The sequence below is a fragment of the Phyllobates terribilis genome, unplaced genomic scaffold (assembly GCF_046119375.1).
Source record: "Phyllobates terribilis strain yellow unplaced genomic scaffold, ASM4611937v1 Scaffold_2__4_contigs__length_985480577, whole genome shotgun sequence".
In the NCBI taxonomy this organism is placed as follows: domain Eukaryota; kingdom Metazoa; phylum Chordata; class Amphibia; order Anura; family Dendrobatidae; genus Phyllobates; species Phyllobates terribilis.
Genome location: NW_027362762.1, coordinates 692,815,185 through 692,838,348, shown reverse-complemented (window position 1 = coordinate 692,838,348; position 23,164 = coordinate 692,815,185). Strand labels below are relative to the sequence as shown.

Genomic DNA, 23,164 nt, shown 5'->3' with positions numbered 1-23,164 from the left:
GAGTATATACTACATAACACATACACACTTATATATACTATTTACTATGTACACTCTTATGTACACTATATACACATTATTATATATACTACATACATATTTATATACACTATATACTACATACACACTTACAGTCAAGTGTTGGTACCCTTGAAAATATTCCAGAAATTACACGTTTTTTTATACACATGTTTATTTCCTTTGTGTGTATTGGAACAACACAAAAAAAAAGAAAAAAAAAAGAAAATTGGAAATAATTTCACGTCAAACCCCCAAAATGGGATGTAGACGGCAGAGAAAAATTGATGAAAGGTTGCAACACAGGATAGTCCGAATGGCCCCAATCAAGTTCCAAAGAAATTCAAGCTGTCCTGCAGACTCAGCGTGCATCAGTGTCAACACGAACTATCTGTCGACATTTGAATGAAATGAAACGGTATGGCAGGAGACCCAAGAGGACCCCACTGGTGACACAGAGACATAAAAAAGCTAGCAGTTTGCCAAAATGTACCTGAGTAAGCTTTTCCTTCTGGAAAAGTGTATTGTGGACAGATGAGACCAAAATAGAGCTTTTTGTTAAAGCACATCATTCTACTGTTTACAGAAAATGGAATGAGGCCTATATAAGAAAAGAACACAGTACCTACAGTCAAATATGGTGGAGGTTCATATATGTTTTGGGATTGTTTTGCTGCCTCTGACACATGGGTGCTTTGACTGTGAAGAAGCACCCAGAAATGGTTGGAAACAAAGAGCTTGAGAGGTGTAAGAAGCTTGTTGATGATTATAGTAAACAATTGATTGCAGTTATTTATTTCAAAGGGTGTGCAATCAAATACTAAGTTGAGGGTGTCAACAATTTTGTCCGGTACATTTTTGGGGTTTAGTGTGAAATGATGTCCAATTTGCCTTTTTTTCACAGTCTTTTTTGTGCTGTTCCAATACCCACAAAGGAAAGAAACGTGTGTATAACAAAACATGTGTAATTGCAATAATATTCTGGGAGAAATATTTCAGTTTCTGGAACAATTTCAAGGGTGCCAACACTTTCAGCCATGACTGTATATTCATTAACTACACTATATATCATTATATACAGTTAGGTCCAGAAATATTTGGACAGTGACACAAGTTTTGTCATTTTAGCTGTTCACCAAAATATATTCAAAATACAGTTACAGTGAAGGAAATAAGTATTTGATCCCTTGCTGTTTTGTAAGTTTGCCCACTGACAAAGACATGAACAGTCTATAATTTTAAGGGTAGGTTAATTTTAACATTGAGAGATAGAGTATTCAAAAAAAAATCAAGAAAATCACATTATATAAATTAGATGATTTTTTTGCATTTCGCAGTGAGAAATAAGTATTTGATCCCCTACAAACCATTATGAGTTCTGGCTCCTACAGACCAGTTAGACACTCTCAATCAACTCGTTACCTGCATTAAAGGGAATCTGTCACCACTTTGGAGTTATCAGACCTCTACTATGAGCATACAGGGTATAGAAAAGTAAATCAATACATGCCTGTATGGCCCATAGTAGAGGTTTCGTTGCAGAGAAAAGCGCTTTAATCAATTCTATTTTGTACAGGCTTGGCGTCCGGGGAACGCCAAGCAATCCCCCTGCCTATGTGCTTATTATTCCCCCAAATCCACGCCTATATGCTTAATTATCATACCCCCCACCCTCTCCTGCACGTCACAGGGCCCTGTGACAGGCCCTGTGACGTGCACTGTGCTTCCTGACTTCCCGGGCATGCGCAAAGCGCCGCTCACATAGAGCGCGCTTTGCTTCATCCTGGCCCCCGTCTGCCTGTGCACTGCGCTGCAGGGTTCTATTGCGCAGGCGCTGGGAAGTGACAGTGACTTTCGGCACCTGCACAATAGATTCCTGCAGCGCAGTGCATGGAGAGACGGGACCCAGGATGAAGCAAAGCGTGCTCTATGTGAGCGGCGCTTTGCGCATGCCCGGGAAGTCAGGGAGCACAGTGCTCATCACAGGGCCTGTCACAGGACCCTGTGACGTGCAGGGGAGGGGGGATTATAATAATTAAGCATATAGGTGGTGATTTGATGGAATAATAAGCACACAGGCGGGGACTGCTTGGCGTCCCCCGGACGCCAAGCCTGTACAAAATAGAATTGATTAAAGCGCTTTTCCCTGCAATCAAACCTCTACTATGGGCCAAACAGGTATGTATAGATTTACTTTTCTATACCCTGTATGGCAATAGTTGAGGTCTGATAACTCCAAAATGGTGGCAGACTCCCTTTAAAGACAGCTGACTTACATAGTCACCTGTATAAAAGACTCCTGTCCACAGACTCAATTAATCAGTCAGACTCTAGCCTCTACACCATGGGCAAGACCAAAGAGCTTTCTAAGGGACAAGATCATAGACCCGCATAAAGCTGGAATGGGCTACAAAACTATGATTAAGACGCTGGATGAGAAGGAGACAACTGTTGGTGCAATAGTAAGAAAATGGAAGAAATACAAAATGACTGTCAATCGACATTGATCTGGGGCACCATGCAAAATCTCACCTCGTGGGGTATCCTTGATCATGAGGAAGGTGAGAGATCAGCCTAAAACTACACGGGGGTACTTTGTTAATGATCTCAAGGCAGCTGGGACCACAGTCACCAAGAAAACCATTGGTAACACATGATGCCTTAAAGGTTTAAAATCCTGTAGTGCCCGCAAGGTCCCCCTGCTCAAGAAGGCACTTGTGCAGGCCGGTCTGAAGTTTGCCAATGAACACTTGGATGATTCTGTGAGTTATTGGGAGAAGGTGCTGTGGTCAGGTGAGACAAAAATGTAGCTATTTGGCATTAATCCAACTCGCCATGTTTGGAGGAAGAAGAAGGATGAGTACAACCGTAAGAACATCGTCGCAACCGTGAAGCATGGTGGGGGAAACATTATACATGGGGGTGCTTTTCTGCAAAGGGGACATGACGACTGCACCGTACTGAAGGGAAGATAGATGGTGTCATGTATTGCTAGATTTTGGCCAACAACCTCCTTCCCTCAGTAAGAGCATTGAAGATAGGTCGTGGCTGGGTCTTCCAGCAAGACAATGACCCAAAACATACAGCCAAGGCAACAAAGGAGTGGCTCAAAAAGAAGCACAGTAAGGTCATGGAAGGGCCTAGCCAGTCTCGAGACCTTAATCCCATAGAAAACTTATGGAGGGAGTTGAATCTCCAAGTTGCCAAGCGACATCCTCAAAATCTGAATGATTTAGAGATGATCTGAAAAGAGGAGTGGACCAAAATTCCTCCTGACATGTGCGCAAACCTCATCATCAACTACAAACAACGTCTGACTGCTGCTGTGCTTGACATCAAGGGTTTTGCCACTAAATATTAAGTGTTGTTTGCCAGAGGGATCAAATACTTATTTCTCACTGCAAAATGCAAAAAAATTTATCTAATTTATACAATGTGATTTTCTTGATTTTTTTGGGGATATTCTATCTCTCAATGTTAAAATGAATCTACCCTTAAAATTATAGACTGTTCATGTCTTTGTCAGTGGGCAAACTTACAAAAACAGCAAGGGATCAAATACTTATTTCCTTCACTGTATATAACCAATATGTGGTTAAAGTGCAGACTCTCAGCATTAATTGGAGGGTATTCACATCCTAATTGGATTAAGGGTTTCGGAAGTACAGCTCTTTAATATGTAGCTGCCACTTTTGAAAGGGACCAAAATAAATTGGACAATTATCTCAAATACTCTTTAGTGGGCTGCATGTACTATTCTTTCATTAATCCATCATCAATTAAGCAAGTAAAAGGTCTTGAGCTGATTCCAGGTGTGGCATTTGCATTTGGAAGCTTCTGTGAACCCACAACATGCGGTCAAAGGAGCTCTCAATGGAAGAGAAACAGACTATCATTAGGCTGAAAAAAAGAAGAAATCAATCATAGAGATAGCAGAAATGTTAGGAGTGGCCAAATTAGCAGCTTGTCACATTCTGCAAAAAAAGAGCATACTAGTGAGCTTGGGAACTCAAAAAGGTCTGGATGTTCACAGAAGACAACACTAATGGATGATTGCAGAATCCTTTCCATGGTGAAGAAAAACCCCTTCACGATATCCACCCATGTGAAGAACACTCTACAGGACGTACAGTAGTTGTTTCAGTATCTTAAGTCTACCATAAAGAGAAGACTTAATGAGAGGAAATACAGAGGGTTCACCACAAGGTGCAAACCATTAATCAGCCTTAACAATAGAAAGGCTAGATTAGACTTTGCCAAAAAAAAACATCAAAGAAGGCAGACCAGTTCTGGAAAGCCATTCTTTTGACAGATGAAACTAAGATCAACATGTACCACAATGATGGGTGGAAGAGAGCATGGAGAAGGATTTGAACAACTCTAGATCCAGAGCACACTACATCCTCTGTAAATCTTGGTGGAGGCAGTGTGATGGCATGAGCATGCATGGCTTCCAATGGCACTGGGTCACTAGTGTTTATTGATTATGTGACTGAAGTCAGAAGCAGTCGGATGAATTCTGAAGTGTACAAGACTATACTTTCTGCTGAGATTCAACAAATGCAGCAAGATTGATTGGATGGCGCTTCACAGTACAGATGGACAATGACCCAAAACATACTGCAAAAGCAACCCAGAATTTTTTGAGCCAAAGGAGTGGAATATTCTGCATTGGCTGAGTCAATCCCCAGATCTCAACCCCATCAAGCATGCATTTCTCATGCTTAAAGAGAACCTGTCACCAGAAAAATGCTATTAACCTGCAGATATGGGGTTAATCTCCAGGTTAATAGCTGTTACGCTCGTGCCCGGACTGACTGGCGTGAGCGTGATTAGTGATCCCACTGTACCATGAACCGAGGAGTGCCTGGAGGGGCGTAACTAAGTATCAACCCGATCCGACCAAGGTCGCACGGTGGCTCAGTCTACTCCGTGAACCAAGGAGGAACCGAGCAGAGGGACCAGGTGTTACTCCAGGTCAGACCCCGGTCACAGCTGTTGACCCACACTGGGGAATGCAGGAACAGGCAGGTTAGACTGGCATGTAGACAGGTGGGTACTGGCAAACACGGCTGGTATGCAGACAGGTGGATATTGACAGACACAGCTGGTATGCAGACAGGTGGGCACTGGCAGGCACGGCTGGCGTGCAGACAGGTGGGCACAGGCAGGCACGGCTGAGATGCAGAGAGGCGGGTACTGGCAGGTAGAAACGCAAGCAGCATAGGGACCTGTACAGACTGGGACACAGGAACGGAGCCGCAGGTGCGGTAGACAAGCAGAGCAAAACCCGCAGATGCGGTAGACAAGCAGAGCAGAGCAAAACTCGCAGATGTGGTAGACAAGCAGAGCAAAACCCGCAGATGCGGTAGACAAGCAGAGCAGAGCAAAACCCACAGATGCGGTAGACAAGGAGAGCAGAGCAAAACCCGCAGATGCGGTAGACAAGCTGAGCAGAGCAAAACCCACAGATGCGGTAGACAAGCAGAGCAGAGCAAAACCCGCAGTTGCGGTAGATAAGCAGAGCTGAGCAAAACCCGCAGATGCGGTAGACAAGCAGAGCTGAGCAAAACCCGCAGATGCGGTAGACAAGCAGAGCAGAGCAAAACCCGCAGATGCGGTAGACAAGCAGAGCAGAAGGTGAAGGCAGACAGGACAGGGCTCTGTTCACATGGAACAGACTGGAAAATACAGGAAGATGGTTAAAATACAGGAGGTAGATACGGAGGCAGGGAAAGGGGACAAGCAGAACCAGATACACACAAGGTACTTACAATGAAGTAGCGAGTGGACACAAAACTCACAAACAGAAGTACTGAGACAACAAGATGGAGTTAGGTGCAAGTTCAGACACTGCAGGCAAAGGGAAGGTACGGACATAGGGAGAAACAAGTAACGGGCTAGGACACTGTTCAGACAGGAACTGAACCGGGAATAAGATACAGGAACGAGCCTGGGAACTCAGCCCCCAAGGTGGCAGAAACAGACTAGAAGTCAGAGATACAGGTTGCGGACCTGGGTACTCGGCCCCCAGGGTGGCGGAAACAGACTAAAAGTCACAGGTGCAGGAAAAGGGCCTGGATACTCAGCCCCCAGGGTGGCGGACAGACTAGAATCAGGACAGGACGTGGCACCTCAGTTGAAAAAGACAAACTGAGTGAAAGTGTTGCTCAGGCACCTCCTACTGGGTGGAGGGGGTTTAAGTATCCAGTGACTCACAGCAATAGGCTGGGGACGCATTAGGACTGTGCACACGGTAGCTATAAGAAACAAGCAGAAAGCCGCGCCAACGCCCTAAACAATCAGACAAGAGACTTGGACACAGCAGGAACTGAAACAAAGAGTGCAGCATGGACTGACAGGTAAGATTGCGGTCTTGCATGGTGGGAAGTGGTGCACCATGCAAGCACGCTGCCAGGAATGTTACAGTAGCGTTATTAACCTGTCCAGCGCCTGTACTTAGCCAAACACTGTCGGGAGAAAATGAACATTATTACCCCCAGCAGCGTTCTGGTTTCAGTCACAGGGGCTGCGCTGCCGGGGGTTGAGTCTGAGTATACAGAGCTGTAATCGTGCCCCCCACACTGACAGCTCCCCCCAGTGCAGAGCCAGTGCCAATCAGGGCCGGGGGCGCGGTTACTGCTGCTGCTCTCTGTACTCAGTGATTGACAGCGTTCCCGTGGCTAAAACTGGAATGCTGTTGGTGGTAATAAAGCTCAATTGCTCCCAGCAGCGTTTGGCTAAGTGTAGGCACTGGGCAAGTTAATAATGCTATTAACCTGCAGATTAACCTGGTGACAGGTTCCCTTTAAGACAAGGCTTAAGGCAGAAAGACCCACAAACAAGCAACAACTGAAGTCAACTGCAGTAACGGCCTTGGAAAAACATCACAAAGGAGGAAACCCAGGGTTTGGTGACGTCCATGGCTTCCAGACTTCAGGCAGTCATTGCGTGTAAAGGATTCTCTACAAAGTATTAAAAATTAACATTTTATTTCAGGTTAAGTTAATTTGTCCAACATATAATAATAATAATAAAAAACATATATTATTATATAAAAATAATGTCCAACTTAAAGAAAAGGGAGGTCACTATCTTATTTGCATATAGTGCAAAAAGCCTAAAACGAAATAAATGAACTGGAATATAAGTTGGTGTGCATGCAACGTGTAGGCGCATGTTCACAACTCCCATTAAACAGATAAAACCTAAGATAAAAATAAAGTAAATAAATAGCAATAGTGCATGAAAATACAATAGGCTTCTTAGTATATACACACACTTATACACACCAAAGACTACATACCCACTTATACAGACTATTTTGTGTTTTTTTTGCACACTGCAGAAAGTTGTACATTTTTAAAATAAACCTAATTTGCAAAGTGGGGTTGAATAATTTTTATTGCAACTGTATATACTTTGTATAGGCATACTGTATATATGTACACATGTGGTCAAAATTGTTGGTACCCCTCGTTTAATGAAAGAAAAACCCACAATGGTCACAGAAATAACTTGAATCTGACAAAAGTAATAATAAATTAAAAATCTATGAAAATGAACAAATGAAAGTCAGACATTGCTTTTCAACCCTGATTCCACAGAATTTAAAAAAAAATTAAACTTATGGAATAGGCCTGGACAAAATGATGTTGCCCCTGAAAATAATGTGACAAAAGGGACATGTTAAATCAAGTTGTGTCCACTAATTAGCATCACAGGTGTCTACAATCTTGTAATCAGTCAGTGGGCCTGTATATAGGGCTACAGATACTCACTGTGCTGTTTGGTGACATGGTGTGTACCACACTCAACATGGACCAGAGGAAGCAAAGGAAAGAGTTGTCTCAGGAGATTAGAAAGAAAATTATAGACAAGCATGTGAAAGGTAAAGGTTATAAGACCATCTCCAAGCAGCTTGTTGTTCCTGTGACTACAGTTGCACATGTTATTCAGAAATTTAAGATCCATGGGACTGTAGCCAACCTCCCTGGACGTGGCCGCAGGAGGAAAATTGATGACAAATCAAAGAGACGGATAATACGAATGGTAACAAAAGAGCCCAGGAAAACTTCTAAAGAGATTAAAGGTGAACTTCATGCTCAAGGAACATCAGAGTTTCAGAGTCCACCGACTCCTTTATCAGGACAACCATACATAACAACCATTGTTGTTAACAACCATTGTTATGTATGGTTGTCCTGAGGAAGGAGTCGGTGGACTCTGAAACGCGTAGACAATAAACCTACATTTTTATACATACTAATGGTTTTTCGTGACTCCAGAGAGCGCAGAAACAACTTCCTTTCCCAGCACATATCTCTGACATATCCATAGGAAGCTGCAGCATTTGGAGTCCAGGCTTTATAGGTGTTGTGTCCCACACAATCCTACTTTTATGTAACATTAATTAGATAAGACTCTATTGCGCTCTTGCATTTTTCCATATCATTTTTGTCCAGGCCTATTTCATGAGTTTAATTTTTTTTTTTAATTCTGTGGAATCAGGGTTGAAAAGCAATGTCTGACTTTCATTTGTTCATTTTCATAGATTTTTAATTTATTATTACTTTTGTCAGATTCAAGTTATTTCTGTGACCATTGTGGGTTTTTCTTTCATTAAACGAGGGGTACCAACAATTGACCACGTGTGTAAATTCTGTATATGAGAGTATGTATTGTGTTGCTTACATCTAAGTAGTTGGTAAGAAATGTTGGAGCCGTTCCATTATTAGAATTTCCAGATCCTGTCATCTTTAGTTGTGGGAATACATCAGCAACTTTTACCCCCATGGATCTCAGGGTCTGGCGAATTGATGGCATTGTTTTGAGTGGAATCCTATGATAGAAACGACAGAAGGATCAATAAAGTATAAATAGCATTTTCCAATATATTGTTTACTTAAAACATTTTGTACATTAAGACATGGTAATGTAATTGTGGGTGCTTACTACAGGCTATTCAAGCAACCTTAATTTATAACCAGGGCTTGTTAATACTAATACATTGGCCCATTTTTGTTCTTTACAAGTCCATTTCTAGTTTGGCAGAAAAAAACACAGTAAAAATGTACTAAACTTCTGTGTATATAATGGCCTAAAGAGATGCTTCAGAGACCCTGGAAGTTAAAGATGTGCTCTAGGGGATATAATGTTTTAAATAGTTTATAATATTAAATTATACTCACACATCCTGATCGGCCGCAGCTTTTGTTCTGGTGCTTACCCTTTCCCTGCTCATCTGACCATCCTGGTTCATACCCTGAAATGCTCAAAATGTGGGTCACTGCTATGGGGAACATTATCTGTATTGGATCGGGAAGGGTGAGTATAATTTCTTCTATTATTTTTATCCAGTATAAAGCATTTTAAAATAATTATCTTCACAGTTAGCACTTTTGCAGCAAGTCAATACCCTAGTCGAAGGCAGAGTTAGCCCACAGCCCCACTATCAGTATTTGATCAGTATTTTTTCTCAGGAGTGGGAGCCAAAACCAGGTGAGGAACAATCAGAGAAAAGGTATAATAGAAACAAGTCACCAATTCTGCATTTATCACCCACTCCTGGTTTTGGCTCCCACTCCTGAGAAAAAATACTGACCGATTACTGACCAAATACTGATAGCGGGGCTGTGGCCTTATGCTGATAATAGGACGAAGGCAAGTGTACGTGTTCTGTCCTGCCTAAAGCACTTCCAGCTTCATTTCAATATCACTTCTAAAGTGTATAGCAAAGCAACAGAACAGTGTTTTTGTTTAATAAAGGTTTGGATCCACTTGTGTTCTTATAACCTATACATACATGTAATCGGTTTGTGGGGGTATAATGAGGTGACAAATTCTCTTTAAAAGTGTCATTGAAGATCAGAAAAAAGTAAAGCTGTGCTATTGTTGTCTATGGGTTGTGTGTGGATACAACAGTAGATAAAGCCCATGAACAAGGCTAGTGTTGTTTCTACATTGCAGTGAGTTGCAGTCTGTATTGCAGCTAATGGTGCTTTGACATTGAGTTTCGGTACCCGTTCGGTGGCCCCTTCGGGGCTTACATCCGAACCCCCGCAAAACAGGATTCGAGTATATGCACTCATAGACTATAATGGTGCTGACAAAGTGAATGTGCGCTCTACTGTGCATCATTTTCGAGCATGTACGCCTACTGGAGGTGGACACTAAGACGTAGTAGACTGTGTCTGGTTGTCTGCCTCCGGTAGGCGTATTCGCCTGAAAATGATGCACGGTAGAACGTTGCCAGAAGCATTGTAGTCTATGGCCATGAAAACGTATTATTTTGTGATCACTATTACTCAAATGACCCCCAAGCTGAATATTTGATATGCGGTCCAGCCTATTGGTCAATATTAGGTCTAGAAGTACCCTTCTTCTTGTTGGGTCCTGATCCAGTTATAAAAGGTAGTTGACAAAGAAAGTAAAAATAATCCAAAAATATTCTTCAACTATATAAACAGTAAGAAACTGGAAAAGGAACCTGTCAGGTCCACTGTGCCCCCAGAACCAGCAGCAGTTGTGTGTACATATATAAATGCCCTGCCTAACAGTCCCTGTATTACATTACATACATAAACAGATCTTTATAAAAGGTATTTCTAAAGTTTATTTATGATATGTAAATGAGGGCTTTGACTAGTCGTGGGGGCGTTAGTGTCCCCAGACTAGTCGGCCCACTTAGCATGTTATCATGCCCCTGTGGACGTGATAACATAACATGCAAGCGCGGCGTCATGGCAAGCGCTATACTTACCTCGCGCATGCGCTCGGCTCCTTCCCTTCTTGTCATTGATCCTCTGAAGCCCGGTGTATGGGTCCCAGCTTCAGAGAGACGCACTGCGCATGACCAGAAGTTCCGGTCATTTGCAGTGCGAATCTCTGAAGCCGGGATGAGTACAATGACACAAGGGGAAGACTTACATGGGAGATAAGTATAGTGCTTGATGTCGTGCTTGCAAGTTATGTTATCACGTCCACAGGGGAGATACTATACTAGAGTATATGAAGAAGAATAACCTCTTGACCCAGCATCAACATAATCCTGTCAAGCTAATCTTATCAGCTGCTTTGAAGAGGTAAGTTCCAGACTGGACCAGGGAATTGCAGTGGATGTTGCCTATATGAGCTTTTCAAAGGCATTTGATGCGGTGCCACACAATAGGTTGGTACATAAAATGAGAATAATGGGAAAATACAGAGGGTGAAATAAGTATTGAACATATCACCAATTTTCTAAGTAAATATATTTGTAAAGTTGCTATAAACATGAAATTCTCACCAGATGTCCATAATAACAAATCCAATCCACATAGGCAAAGAGGCAAAGAAATCAAACCATAGATGTCCATAAATTAAGTTATGTGTAATAATGAGAAATGACACAGGAAAAAAGTATTGAGCACATGAAGAAAGAAAAGTACAAAAAGCCATAGAAAGTCATGGCACCATCTGAAATCTATCAGTAATTAGAACGCTATCCTGCCACTTAGTGAAAAATAATATCAGCTAGTTCAACTGATGGCCTATATGATGATGTCAATGATGTCTCATTGCCAAGGTATCACAGAAGATGGGTAAAACAAGTGAGTTGTCTCAAGACCCTTAAAGCTTATTGTTGTAAAACATACTGATGGCATTGGTTATACAAGAATTTCTAAATTACTGAAAGTTCCAGTGAGCACTATTGGGGCCATAATCCGAAAGTGGAAAGAACATCATTTCACTATAAACTGGCCACGACCAGGAGCTTCTTGCAAGATTTAGGACAGAGGAGTGAAAAGAATTATCAGAAGAGTTGTCCAAGAACCAAGGAACACCTGTGGAAAGCTACAGAAAGACCTGGAATCAAGTGGTAGAATTGAATGTACGCTCACCACGCAAGACTCCATAGCTGAATAAAAAGCATGCTCAGCAACATTTAGACAAGCCTGTGAAATACTGTGAAATTGAACTCTTTGGATGCCATAATACACACCATGTTTAGAGGCCAAAAGGCACTGCATACCACCCCAGAAACAACATAACAACAGTGAACTTTGGAGGTGGGAACATCATGGTGTGGGGCTGTTTTATAGTATATGGTACATGCAAACTTCATGTAATTGAAGGAAGGATGAATGGACAAATGTACTTGATAAAAATCTGCTGCCATGTACAAGGATGATGAATATGAAACGAGGGTGGACATTTCAGCAAGACAATGATCCTATTACGCCCACGCCCGGACTGTTTGGCGTGAGCGTGGTTGGTGGTCCCACTGGGCCACGAACCGAGGAGTGCCTGGAGGGGCATGACTAGGGGCCTCGCCAGATCCGACCACGGACGCATGGCGGCTTAATCAACTCCGTGGTCCGAGGAGGGACGGTGGAGGTAGCCCAGGTGCTTCTTGGAGTATAAATTCTTCTTGAAGTCGGGGGCAACCAGAACCGGTTGGCTACACAGAGCCACTTTCATTTCTTGAAAGGCCGTCTCTGCCTCTGTAGTCCACATGGCCATGGCTGATTTTGTCCCCTTGAGGAGGTCAGTCAGGGGTGCGGCTATCATGGCGAAGTTTGGGATGAACCTCCTGTAGTATCTCACGATTCCCAGAAAGGCTCTAGCTTGCTTCTTCAACAGCGGTCTAAGCCAAGTCTGGATTGCTTCGACTTTAGTGATTTGAGGTTTGATCTCGCCTCTAGCCACTACATATCCCAAGTATTTGGCTTCTTCCTTCCCCATGGCACATTTTTTTGGATTTATTGAAAACCCCGCCTTTCTTAGTGCATCGAACACCGCCTGGACTTTTTCCAGATGACTTTCCCAGGCTGGGCTGAAGATAACAATATTGTCCAGGTATGCCGCGGCATATTTCTTATGGGGCGCAATGATTCGATCCATGGCCCTCTGGAAGGTGGCAGGGGCCCCCTGCAGTCCAAACGGCATCCGAACATACTGGAAGCATCCGTCCGGCGTAGAAAACGCAGTCTTCTCCTTGGATCCCTGTGACATGGGGATCTGCCAATATCCCTTCGTCAAATCCAAGGTAGTTGTGTACCTTGCTGGCCCAAGTCCTTGATCAGCTCATCGACACGTGGTATCGGATATACGTTGAATTTGGAGACCTCATTTAACTTCCGATAGTCATTACAGAATCTTCATTCGTCATCGGGTTTTGGGACCAGGACAATTGGGCTCGATCAACCGCTCTTGGATTCTTCAATGACCCCAGGTTTCAGCAAATGACTCATTTCTTTGGAGATCAACTCTCATCAGACCTCAGGAATCTGATAGGGCTTCAAGTTCACCCGCACTTGTGGCTCCGTCAGAACCTCGTGTTCTATGACCTTTGTGCACCCCAGCAATTCCAAGAACAGATCCCTGTTCTTCTGCAGAAACTCCCGACACTGCTGATTTTGGGACTTTGTCAGCATCTCCACTATTGTGACTCCTCCAACCTCGCCTTCTGGTTTGACCGGCAAGCATGGAGCTTCAACAGTCTCTCTGTCTTGCCACGGCTTGAAGAGATTGACGAGGTATATCTGATATTACTTACGTCGTCCTGGTTGATGAATCTTATAATTCACTTCACCAATCTTTCCTACCACCTCATACGGCCCGTGCCTTGGGAACTTACTTTCCACTGTAGGAATCAGTACGAGGACTCTGTCACCAGGACTGAACTGCCGCACTCTGGCTGACCGGTGGTAAACCCTGGTCTGCGCCTCTTGTGTCTGGAGATGTTATTTTATGATGGGCATCACCTTCGCAATCCTCTCCTGCATCAGGGCGACGTGCTTGATGACGCTCCTGTGGGGCGTGACCTTGTTTTCCTAGGTTTCCTTTGCTACATCCAGGAGACCCCACGGATGTCGGCCATACAGGAGTCCAAAGGGCGAGAACCCAGTAGAGGCTTGTGGAACCTCTCGGATAGAGAACAACAGATACGGCAGGAGACAGTCCAAGCCTCTGCCGTCCTTTACTATGACCTTCCTCAGCATACTCTTCAGAGTTTTGTTGAACCTCTCCACGAGACCATCTGTCTGAGGATGCTATACTGTTGTTCTCAGTTGGGAGATTTGCAGGACCTTACACAATTCCCTCATCACCTTACTCATAAAGGATGTTCCCTGTTCGGTCAGGATCTTCCCTGGTAACCCTGTCCGGGAGAAAACATGGACTAACTCGCGAGCTATACTCTTGGCTGAGGAGTTTCTCAGAGGGATCGCTTCAGGATAGTGGTTGGCATAGTCCAAGCTGACCAATATATATTGATGCCCACGAGCAGATTTAACCAGGGGACCGACCAAGTCCATAGCAATTCTCTCGAATGGTACTTCAATGATGGGCAATGGCACTAGGGGACTTCGAAAGTGATAGGTGGGGACGGTTAACTGGCACGTAGGGCAGGACCTGCAATACTTTAATATTTCCCGGTGACATCCAGGCCGATAGAACCTCTGCACGATCCGTTCCTGCATTTTTTCCACTCCCAGATGTCCTCCCAAGATATGTGAATGGGCCATGTCCAACACCCTCCGGCTATAGGGCACCGGCACCAATAACTGTTTCACAAGCTCCTCCCTCACTTTTGTAACACGGTACAACAACTCCCCACTCATCATAAAATAGGGAAATCTTGTGTCAGCCCCTTGCTCCTGTGCAATCCCATTTATGACTGTGACATTGTTAAAGGCTTCCCTCACAGTTAGGTCCCTATGTTGGGCAGACCCAAAATTCTCGCTGGTCACCCTTAACTCCGGAATGTCAGACTCTGGGGACACTACCTCCTCATTCCCCACAAGAACACAAGAGGGAAACCCGTCCGACTCTGGGTGTGGTGATACCTCTTCAGGGTTAACTGGTTTCTTAACCGAGCCAGCGAACCCTGAACCCTTCCGCCACAGATCCCAAAACAAACAAAAGTCTCGGTCTATAATAATGGGATGCAACAAGTCCTGGACAACGCCGTCTTCGTAGGACTCAGTACCGTGGGCCGTTTCAATATTCACTCTGGCCATGGGGTAGTCCTTAGCATCACCATGAATGCATCGTATGCCAACCTTTTTTTCCTGTGATCAGTTGGAGAGGAAGTGTGGCCCTCACAAGGGTCACCAGACTCCTGGAGTCTAGCAGTCTCATTACCTGCCAACTGTTCACCTTCACGGGACATACTTGTGGCCCCTCGCTGGGTGGACAGTTCACACTGCAGGCCGGATACGCATAGTATGAACAGCAGCGTCCTATGCAGAAGTCCAACTGCTCGGGGGTCAGGGGACAATGGGCAGATATATGCATCGCACCTGACATCACCCGTAGGGACCTTGGGCATTACCTCTCCCGCTCTTTTGTCCCTTCACCCCCTTTTGGGCCTTCTCCCATTGTTGGGACCCCCAGTATGACGTGGGCTGCCTTCCCAAGGAACCCTCAAGCCCCTGGTATCTCTCAACCAGTCCAATCAGTTCATCGGCATTCCGCGGATCACCCTGGGCAACCCTAGTCTGTATTGGCCTCGGCAGGGAATGCACAAACCTATCCATCACCACTCGCTCTACCATCTGCGCAGGCATAGAGGACTCTGGCTGCAGCCACTTCTGGACCAGGTGCAAAAGGTCAAACATTTGGGAGCGAGGGGGTTTGTCCTGGTGATACGCCGAGCGGTGGGCTCGCAGTGCAGACATAGTCACCCCCCAAGCACGCCAGAATCTTGGTTTTTAGCTTGCCATACTCTTTGGCGTCCTGCAAAGCTAAATCATAGTAAGCCTTCTGGGGCTCCCCCTTCAAGTATGGCGCCAGCACTTCTGCCCAGTGCTCTGGTGGAAGTTTCTCCCTCTCGGCGACCCTTTCAAACACAGTCAGGAAGGCCTCTATGTCATCCCCTGGGGTCATTTTCTGCAGGGCTCTCCTTACCGTCTTTCAGATGGAAAACTCGTCCACTGACCTTGTCGGAGCTGTCGCCATGCCACGGACCGCCTCTGCAAGCAACTCGATCTACTGCTGCTGTTGTAATTAAAATACTTCCCCCTTCACTTGCACGTCACAGTGCCGGCGAGCCACTCTGACTTCTCGGCGCCTGCGCACAAGATCTCTGCTCTACAATGATACATAGACGGCCGGAAGAAATGCACCTTCCAGAAAAAGGTGAAGTGCGAAGGCATGGGATCTGACCATAAAGATGCCCTGTGACGTGCAGGGGAGGGAGGGAATATTTTAATTACAACAGTAGGCGAGATTTCTTCCCGTCCCCCGGACGGGAACACATCATAAGCCAGAAGAAATAAAAAACAATTTCACACCAACAAAACCTCTGATATGAGGCATACAGGTAAGTATAGATTCACATTTCTATCACCTGTATGCCCATATTAGAGGTCAGAAAAGTGGCAGGGTGTGACATATTCCCTTTAACTTCAGGAGAGGATTCCCTCTATGGCCACATAATTTTCAATATACTGTATGGAGCACTATATGGGGCTCATTATACTGTATGGAGCAATATATGGGACCATTTATTCTGTATGGATCATTATATGGGGCACATTATTGTGTATAAAGCATTATAATGAGCCCATTATTCTGTATGGAGCATTATATGGGGTCCATTGTGTATAAAGCATTATATGGAGCCCATTATTCTCTATGTAGCATTATATGAGGCTCCGGATACGTTCTGTAAGTCTCTGACACCGGAGTATCAAACATGATGTCGATTGGCAGTCTTGGCGATCGTCCATACAATAGGAAAAAGGGTGAGTAACCCGTTGCATCGCTCTTTGTACAGTTATAGGCATGTACCACTTTTGACAGAGAACTCTTCAAGTCTTTCTTCTTGTCAGCTGTTAAAGTGCGCAACATCGACAATAATGTCCGGTTAAAACGTTCCACTTGTCCATTACCCTCTGGGTGATAGGGCGTTGTGTGGGATCTCTGAATTCTACAGTACTTTCCTAGCTTGGCAAAGAACTGGTTCTCAAATTCTCTTCCTTGGTCATGGTGTAACCTCGTAGGGATCTCAAACCTCAAAGCAAAATCATTGAAGATCTTCTCTGCCGCTGTTCGACCTGATTTATTGGTGGTGGCATATGCTTGCGCAAATAGAGTGAAATGGTCCATCACCACCAAGATGTATTCGTAACCACCCTTGCACGTCTCGAGATGTAGAAAGTCTATTGAGATCATTTCAAACGAATACGTAGTTTGGATGTTGCCCATAGGTGCCCGGGTTGATATGTTGGGACGTTTATCTTTCAGAAACCCACACTCCCTAGTAACATACCTCCCAATATCTCTCTGCATGTATGGCCAGAAGAAACGTTCACGGATCAAGTTGGTTGTCCTTTCCACCCCCTTTCCATGTTTTCATGGAATTCTTTGAAGATCAACCTACGGAACACTCTGGGTAGTACCAAGTGCCGGTTTTGTCTTTCTCCTTTACGATACAGGATACCGTCTTCACTGAGGTAGAGTTTTGTCCATTCTTTAATTAAAACAGATACTGCTGGTGACTCATTGTCCCTCTCATGTACTTGGAAACCGATTTTGGTCCACATAAAGTAGTATTCTACCAATTACCTTATCTTCCCGTTGTGCTCTACGGATTTTCCCTTTTGGTAGTTATTGAATAGACCGGGGATGATCTTGTTCTCTCGCTTTTATGGTGGTTTCCACTGTCAACGGACACCACAGTGGTGTGTCTTCCTCCTGATAAGCTTGTATTGCATGGGTAGTGCTCTCAATTGCTTCCAGACTAACTTCCTCAGAGCATTTTTGCATGAACTCCTCAGGGTCTAGTGGCATTCTTGACAATCCGTCAGCATCCGCATTGCATTTTCCTGGCCTGTACTTGATGCTGAAATTGAAGTCAGCTAGTTCAGCGACCCATCTCTGACCCGTTGCATTCAGTTTGGCTGTAGTAAGGACATAGGTCAAAGGGTTGTTGTAAGTGTATACCTCAAAATCTTTGCTGTAGTAGAGATAATCTCTAAATCGTTCACAGATAGCCCATTTCAATGCCAGGAACTCCAATTTTCCAGAATGTAGATGGTAATTCTTCTCGGCGTCTGTCAACGTTCTAGAACTGTAACCGATGACTCTCATTTTTCCATCTTGATGCTGATACAGGGCAGCTCCCAGTCCAACTTGAGAAGCATCACAATGAAGAACAAATGGTAAATTAAAATCAGGATATCCCAATATGGGTGGTTTTACCAGGTAGTCTACTAGTTCTTCCAATGCCTCCTGGTGGTCTACTGTCCAGAGAATGGGCTGTAGGGACGAAATGGCATTGTTTCTTTTAAGCCTGGTCCTACCCGCGTTCTTCTTTTTTTCCGTGGGTGTTGTTGTCTCTGTCATTCCCCCCAGAGGATGTATAGTGGGGCGGCAATCCTGGAGAAGTTCCGAACGTAAGTACAATAGTAGGAGAGGAATCCTAATATCTGCCTCAACTCCCCGATGGTAGAGGGTCGCTTGTTTTTTAAGGCCAGTAGCAGAGCGATTTCTGCTGGGTCCATGGTATATCCTTCTCCGGGCACAATTTTCTCTAGAAATTGGACTCCCCTTTTGAACAGTTCACACTTCTTTGGGGTCAACTTAACTCCATGTTGTTGATATTGGTGTAATACGGTCCTCATGTGTTCAACATGCTCCCGGAAGGTTTTGCTGTGTAACACATTATCATCCAAGTACGGCTGGCAGATGTTGTCCCTCAATCCTTCTAAACATGTCTCCATGCTCCTCTGGAATTCTGGTAATAGGAAAGACGATGATCCAGCTGCACAGACTCCAATAATAAAAACAAATGTCTTTTATTTAGAATTTTTTTAAAATATCCAGATAGCGATAATGTAACTCCAGCTGGTGGAAGAACAATAATAGAAGAGAAAACACAGGGGCACCAAGGAGGGGTGCACTACCAATTCTTCTGGAATTCTGCTGGAGCTGAACTGAGCCCAAACGGTATGCAGATCCACTCATATAATCCCCACAGTGTGATGAATGCTGTCAAGGGTCTACTGGACTCTTCGACAAACCCTTGGTGGTATGCCTTAACCTGATCAAGGACAGAGAACCAGGTACTTCCTGATAGGCTATCCAGCATATCTTGGATCTTTGGTATTGGGTGCCAATCAGGTACTGACTTTCAGTTTAGTTCCCTGTAATCACAGCAGAGTCTCAACGTACCGTCCTTCTTACTAACACAAACAAAAGGAGAGGAATAAGACAACTTTGACTTTTGAATCCAACCTCTGTTGATTAGGTCTTGTAAATACTCTTTCACTTCACTGTGTAATGGTTTCGGCACAGACATGTAACTTCTGGTTACTGGGGTTGTGTCTTTCAAATTGATTTTCAACTGCAACAATGGGACACAGCCTATATCAGAGTGATCTTTGGAGAATGCATGACACTCTTCTCTCAGCATCTGTTTTGCTACAGCTCAATCTTCAGCACACAAGTGTTCCAGGGGTACTGGGGGATCCCAGGACTCCGAGGTGGGTCATGCAATTTATTTGCCTGGGCAACTCCTGTTCCCTAGTGGGGAGACTGAATTCACTGTAGACCCCTGGGCTGGTCTCACACTGGCTGGATATACCGTTTTAATGGTTTCAATCTGACCTAACACAGTCTTTGGATCCAGTCTAATTTTGTGTTTCGTAGTATTCATCACCGATACTGTCACTCGAGCAAACCCACCAGTAGGGATCGTAAGCACATTATCACCTTGAATTAGGCCTTCCGGAAGTTCTGAGGAGTCTTTTGGCATGAACAGTCTTTTCTGGACTTTACTTCCCGGTTCTACCCAGACTCCATATCTCACCCCCACCATTTGGTTTGCAGGGATGATGATTGGGCGCAAGCCTACCTTGACTTCTTTTAGGTCCATTGTATTCTGTGCTTTCTTTACTCTGTGAATCATGTTTTCCGCCACGGCGTTGGGTATGGCGAGCGATGTGGCAATTGCATCCACCACCATCGCCCCTGCCTTGTGTTTTGTGATGACCTCACTGATTACATTATAACCCAAGATAGGATCCTCTGCCACGTTCTGATCACTGGTCACGAGAAAAGGTACCAAAAGCACGATGGTGTTGCTGTTTTTCGTGGCCCTGAGTTGGAAAGTCACTTCCACCCAGCCTATGAAAGGGATTTCGGTCTGGTTGACGGCTTTGCCGTGGAGTTCCACTGGTCCCAAGAGTTCTTTTAGTGACCGAATGCAAGTGTGTGGCAGGTAGCGCCTTCTCCGTTCTTAATTTAAAGGGCTCGCTTGGGCTTCTGTGTCTCACAGTGCTTTTACTAGGAGTCCATCTAGCTGGCACTGTATAAAGCACCTTTCACCGATTAGGCTGATGAGGCTATCTTTACTGACCGAGGAATCCTCCTCCCAGGAGTACATCTTTTGACCTCTGCACTGGGCATTAAGTAACTGATGCCCCTGTCTCCCTTGCAGCTGTTGTAGACGGGAACACACTTGGGGATAGTACTGACGCAGCCGTTTTACCTCATGCACCATTCTGGGGTTTGGTGTGATTTGGATTTGCTTCTGAGGCCTCCTCCGTGTCGCGGTTACCAGTCACCCCGCACTGGTAACCTCCTGTCTTTTAACCCAAACTACCGTGACCATTGGCATTCCTTGCCATAATGTCCTTCCTCACCACATCTTAGACAGTGGACACACACAGTACTCTGATTTGATGAACAGCACGCTTTACAAGCCGGGTATCTTCTGTTTTCGAACCCACTCCTGGGTCTGAGGGATACCGGTTCTGGCCTGGAACAAATCAACTTTTTCATCTCAATCAACTCGGCTCACAGTTCTCCTATTACTTCCTCCCAGGCAGCGCTGGTGGTGCTCTCTTTTGTTGGTGATTTAAAGTTCCCTCTCGGAGGTGGCACTGGAGGGTCTCTATGATGATCTTTGGACTGGCCCCCAGGGGTCTCCAACTTCAGCTGACTCATTTTGGTGATTTTAGGAGCAGAGCTTTTCTTTAACTTCTGTTCGCTCTCTGACTCCAAACTAGCAGCCTCATTCATTTTTTCAATTAGGACTCCGTCCAAAATGCCAGGATCTTCTAGGTACTGTTTCAGCTGCAACTTGATATCTTGATTAATCCCGTTCCCAATGATCTCAAGAACTTCTTCTGGAGTAGTCTAGCATCAAACTTCTCTTCTGCTTCTACATTTCTGGATGCAAACAACAATCTATCCTTTAGTCCAATTGCTCTGAACAAGAAACTTTGGGGTGATTCATTATTTTTCTGTGAGAGGTTATTGAGTCGGTGGAACAATTCTGAAGTACTCTCTTCTTTATAGTGCCCTTTTAAAATCATCTTCAGCTGTTGCAAGGTCAATTGACTTTTCATTTCTAGCATACTACGGAGGTTTAGTCCTGGGCTGATAGCTTTCACCACCCCCTCAATGATCTCATCTGGCTGGTAGCCTTTCTGCATCGATCTGGTGCAACAAGTTCCTATGAGACAGTCTCTCTTTCTGTTCACTCTCTCCAATCTGTCCCAGGATCTTGAATTCTTTCCTTGTGGTAATTTGTGGTATTAGAGAGGACTGTCTCCCTGATTTAGCTAACCCGAGCAGGTTAAAGGTCCTGTCTGAGTCTGTCACCCGTTCAAAGGTTTTGGTCGATTCCTGCAGGGCTGTTGTTAGGGCCTTGAATTGTTCTTTCAATTCATGTAGTTCAATCTGTGGAGGGAGATTCACGCTTTTGGCAATTGGTGCCGCCCCTCCATCCTCCAACTTTAACCTGGTTAGAAACTGTGTTAGTTCCTGGAGGAATGTCCCCATGACGTCTTCAGCTTCTTTCTTCCCCAGCTCATCCATTTTTGCATTAATGGCAGCTAACAGTTGCCTGCGGTTGTGTGCTTTAGAAATCTGTTCTTCTGACATCTTTGTATGTTCTGCTACTGTTCTCAATTCTTCACAGGTTAACTGAAGAAGCAGCTCACTATTTCGGTCCATTTGTATTTCCACATCTATTGCTGCTAGTGAGTTTTCTTTAGGGCTGGTCTCCTTTAACTGGTGTAGCAGAGTTGAGTTGAGGTGCTGTGCTGCTGTATTTTTTCAGACACTTTTCCTCTTCTCCCTCTACACACTAATTCCTGCTCAGGACTCCTCGTACGGACCATCAATGTAACACGCATGCCATTAGGTTCAGATAGGGGCGAGACAGGTTACTTGAATTCTTTGGAATCCTGGGGGAACCGTTATTCAGGGCGATCATAGACCATGTGCTGCAGCTTCTCTCAGGCACACAAGGGTATTGACCCTCAGGCACAGACACGTAGGTTGTTTCACTTGCTGACCAGACATACTTGACAAGAGTCCTCACAAACCGTAGAACAGTAGCATTTAACATAAAGCCGCACAGCCAGTACAAGTTAAGTCTTATGAGCAACAGGCTCAAGTGACAAAAAGTACAGTTTCCTTAGCAGCACATCGGTGCACAGTCTTCCCAGTAGTAGAGCACAGCAGAGTTCTAATGCAAAGGCACATCAATGAACACAGCATTCTTTACAGCACAGTGAGATGGAGGGGGGGGGGGGGTTTGCTGAGGGAGATAATCCCTGTGACACCATTTCTTACAGACCTTATCTTTCTGCTTGACAACATTCTGCACTGCTAGTTCAGGAACTCTACCTGACATGTGCTTAGCTTCACTCCTGACTTGAATCCTTTTCACTTGCAGGGGCGCTTCTGTGAGATACAGAACACACACACCACCTTTCACTTCGGCTCCTGACAGACCATAAACAACTTCCCCACAATTTCCCTGGGGCTCTGCTAAAACACTCCCCTTCTCCTGTGACTGTGTTAACCCCTCTAGTTGCTGGATGCTTCTGGAGCACAACACTTCCTGTCTCATGTGCTTGTGTTACTGCTAATAGTTGTTGAATGTTTTTAAAGCAACAGCACTACTTCTGCATGTCACACTCTGCAACAGCACTACTTCTGTATGTCACATATACCTATATTTCTCTGCCGTATCAGTACATCGTGAATCGTGGTATGTGTCAAAGGGGCCCACTGAGACTTTTTCGCCTGGGGCCCATGAAAACCTGGAGCCGGCCTTGCCACAATCCAACAGTTATACCTTACTTGGCCATGTTAGGGTCATGCCTGGTATCCAAACAGCCATTTCTTCAGTCCAGTT

The 23,164-nt window shown here is 44.7% G+C and overlaps 1 protein-coding gene across 1 annotated transcript in view; it reads right to left on the bottom strand.

Annotated features, from left to right (window-relative positions):
• REN (renin) overlaps nt 1–23,164 on the bottom strand; it is an 84,575-nt gene that overhangs the window by 44,975 nt on the left and 16,436 nt on the right. Inside the window, exon 2 of the mRNA XM_073670698.1 lies at nt 8,713–8,860. Within this exon, the coding sequence (XP_073526799.1) occupies nt 8,713–8,860 (148 nt within the window). The remainder of the gene's footprint in view (nt 1–8,712; nt 8,861–23,164) is intronic.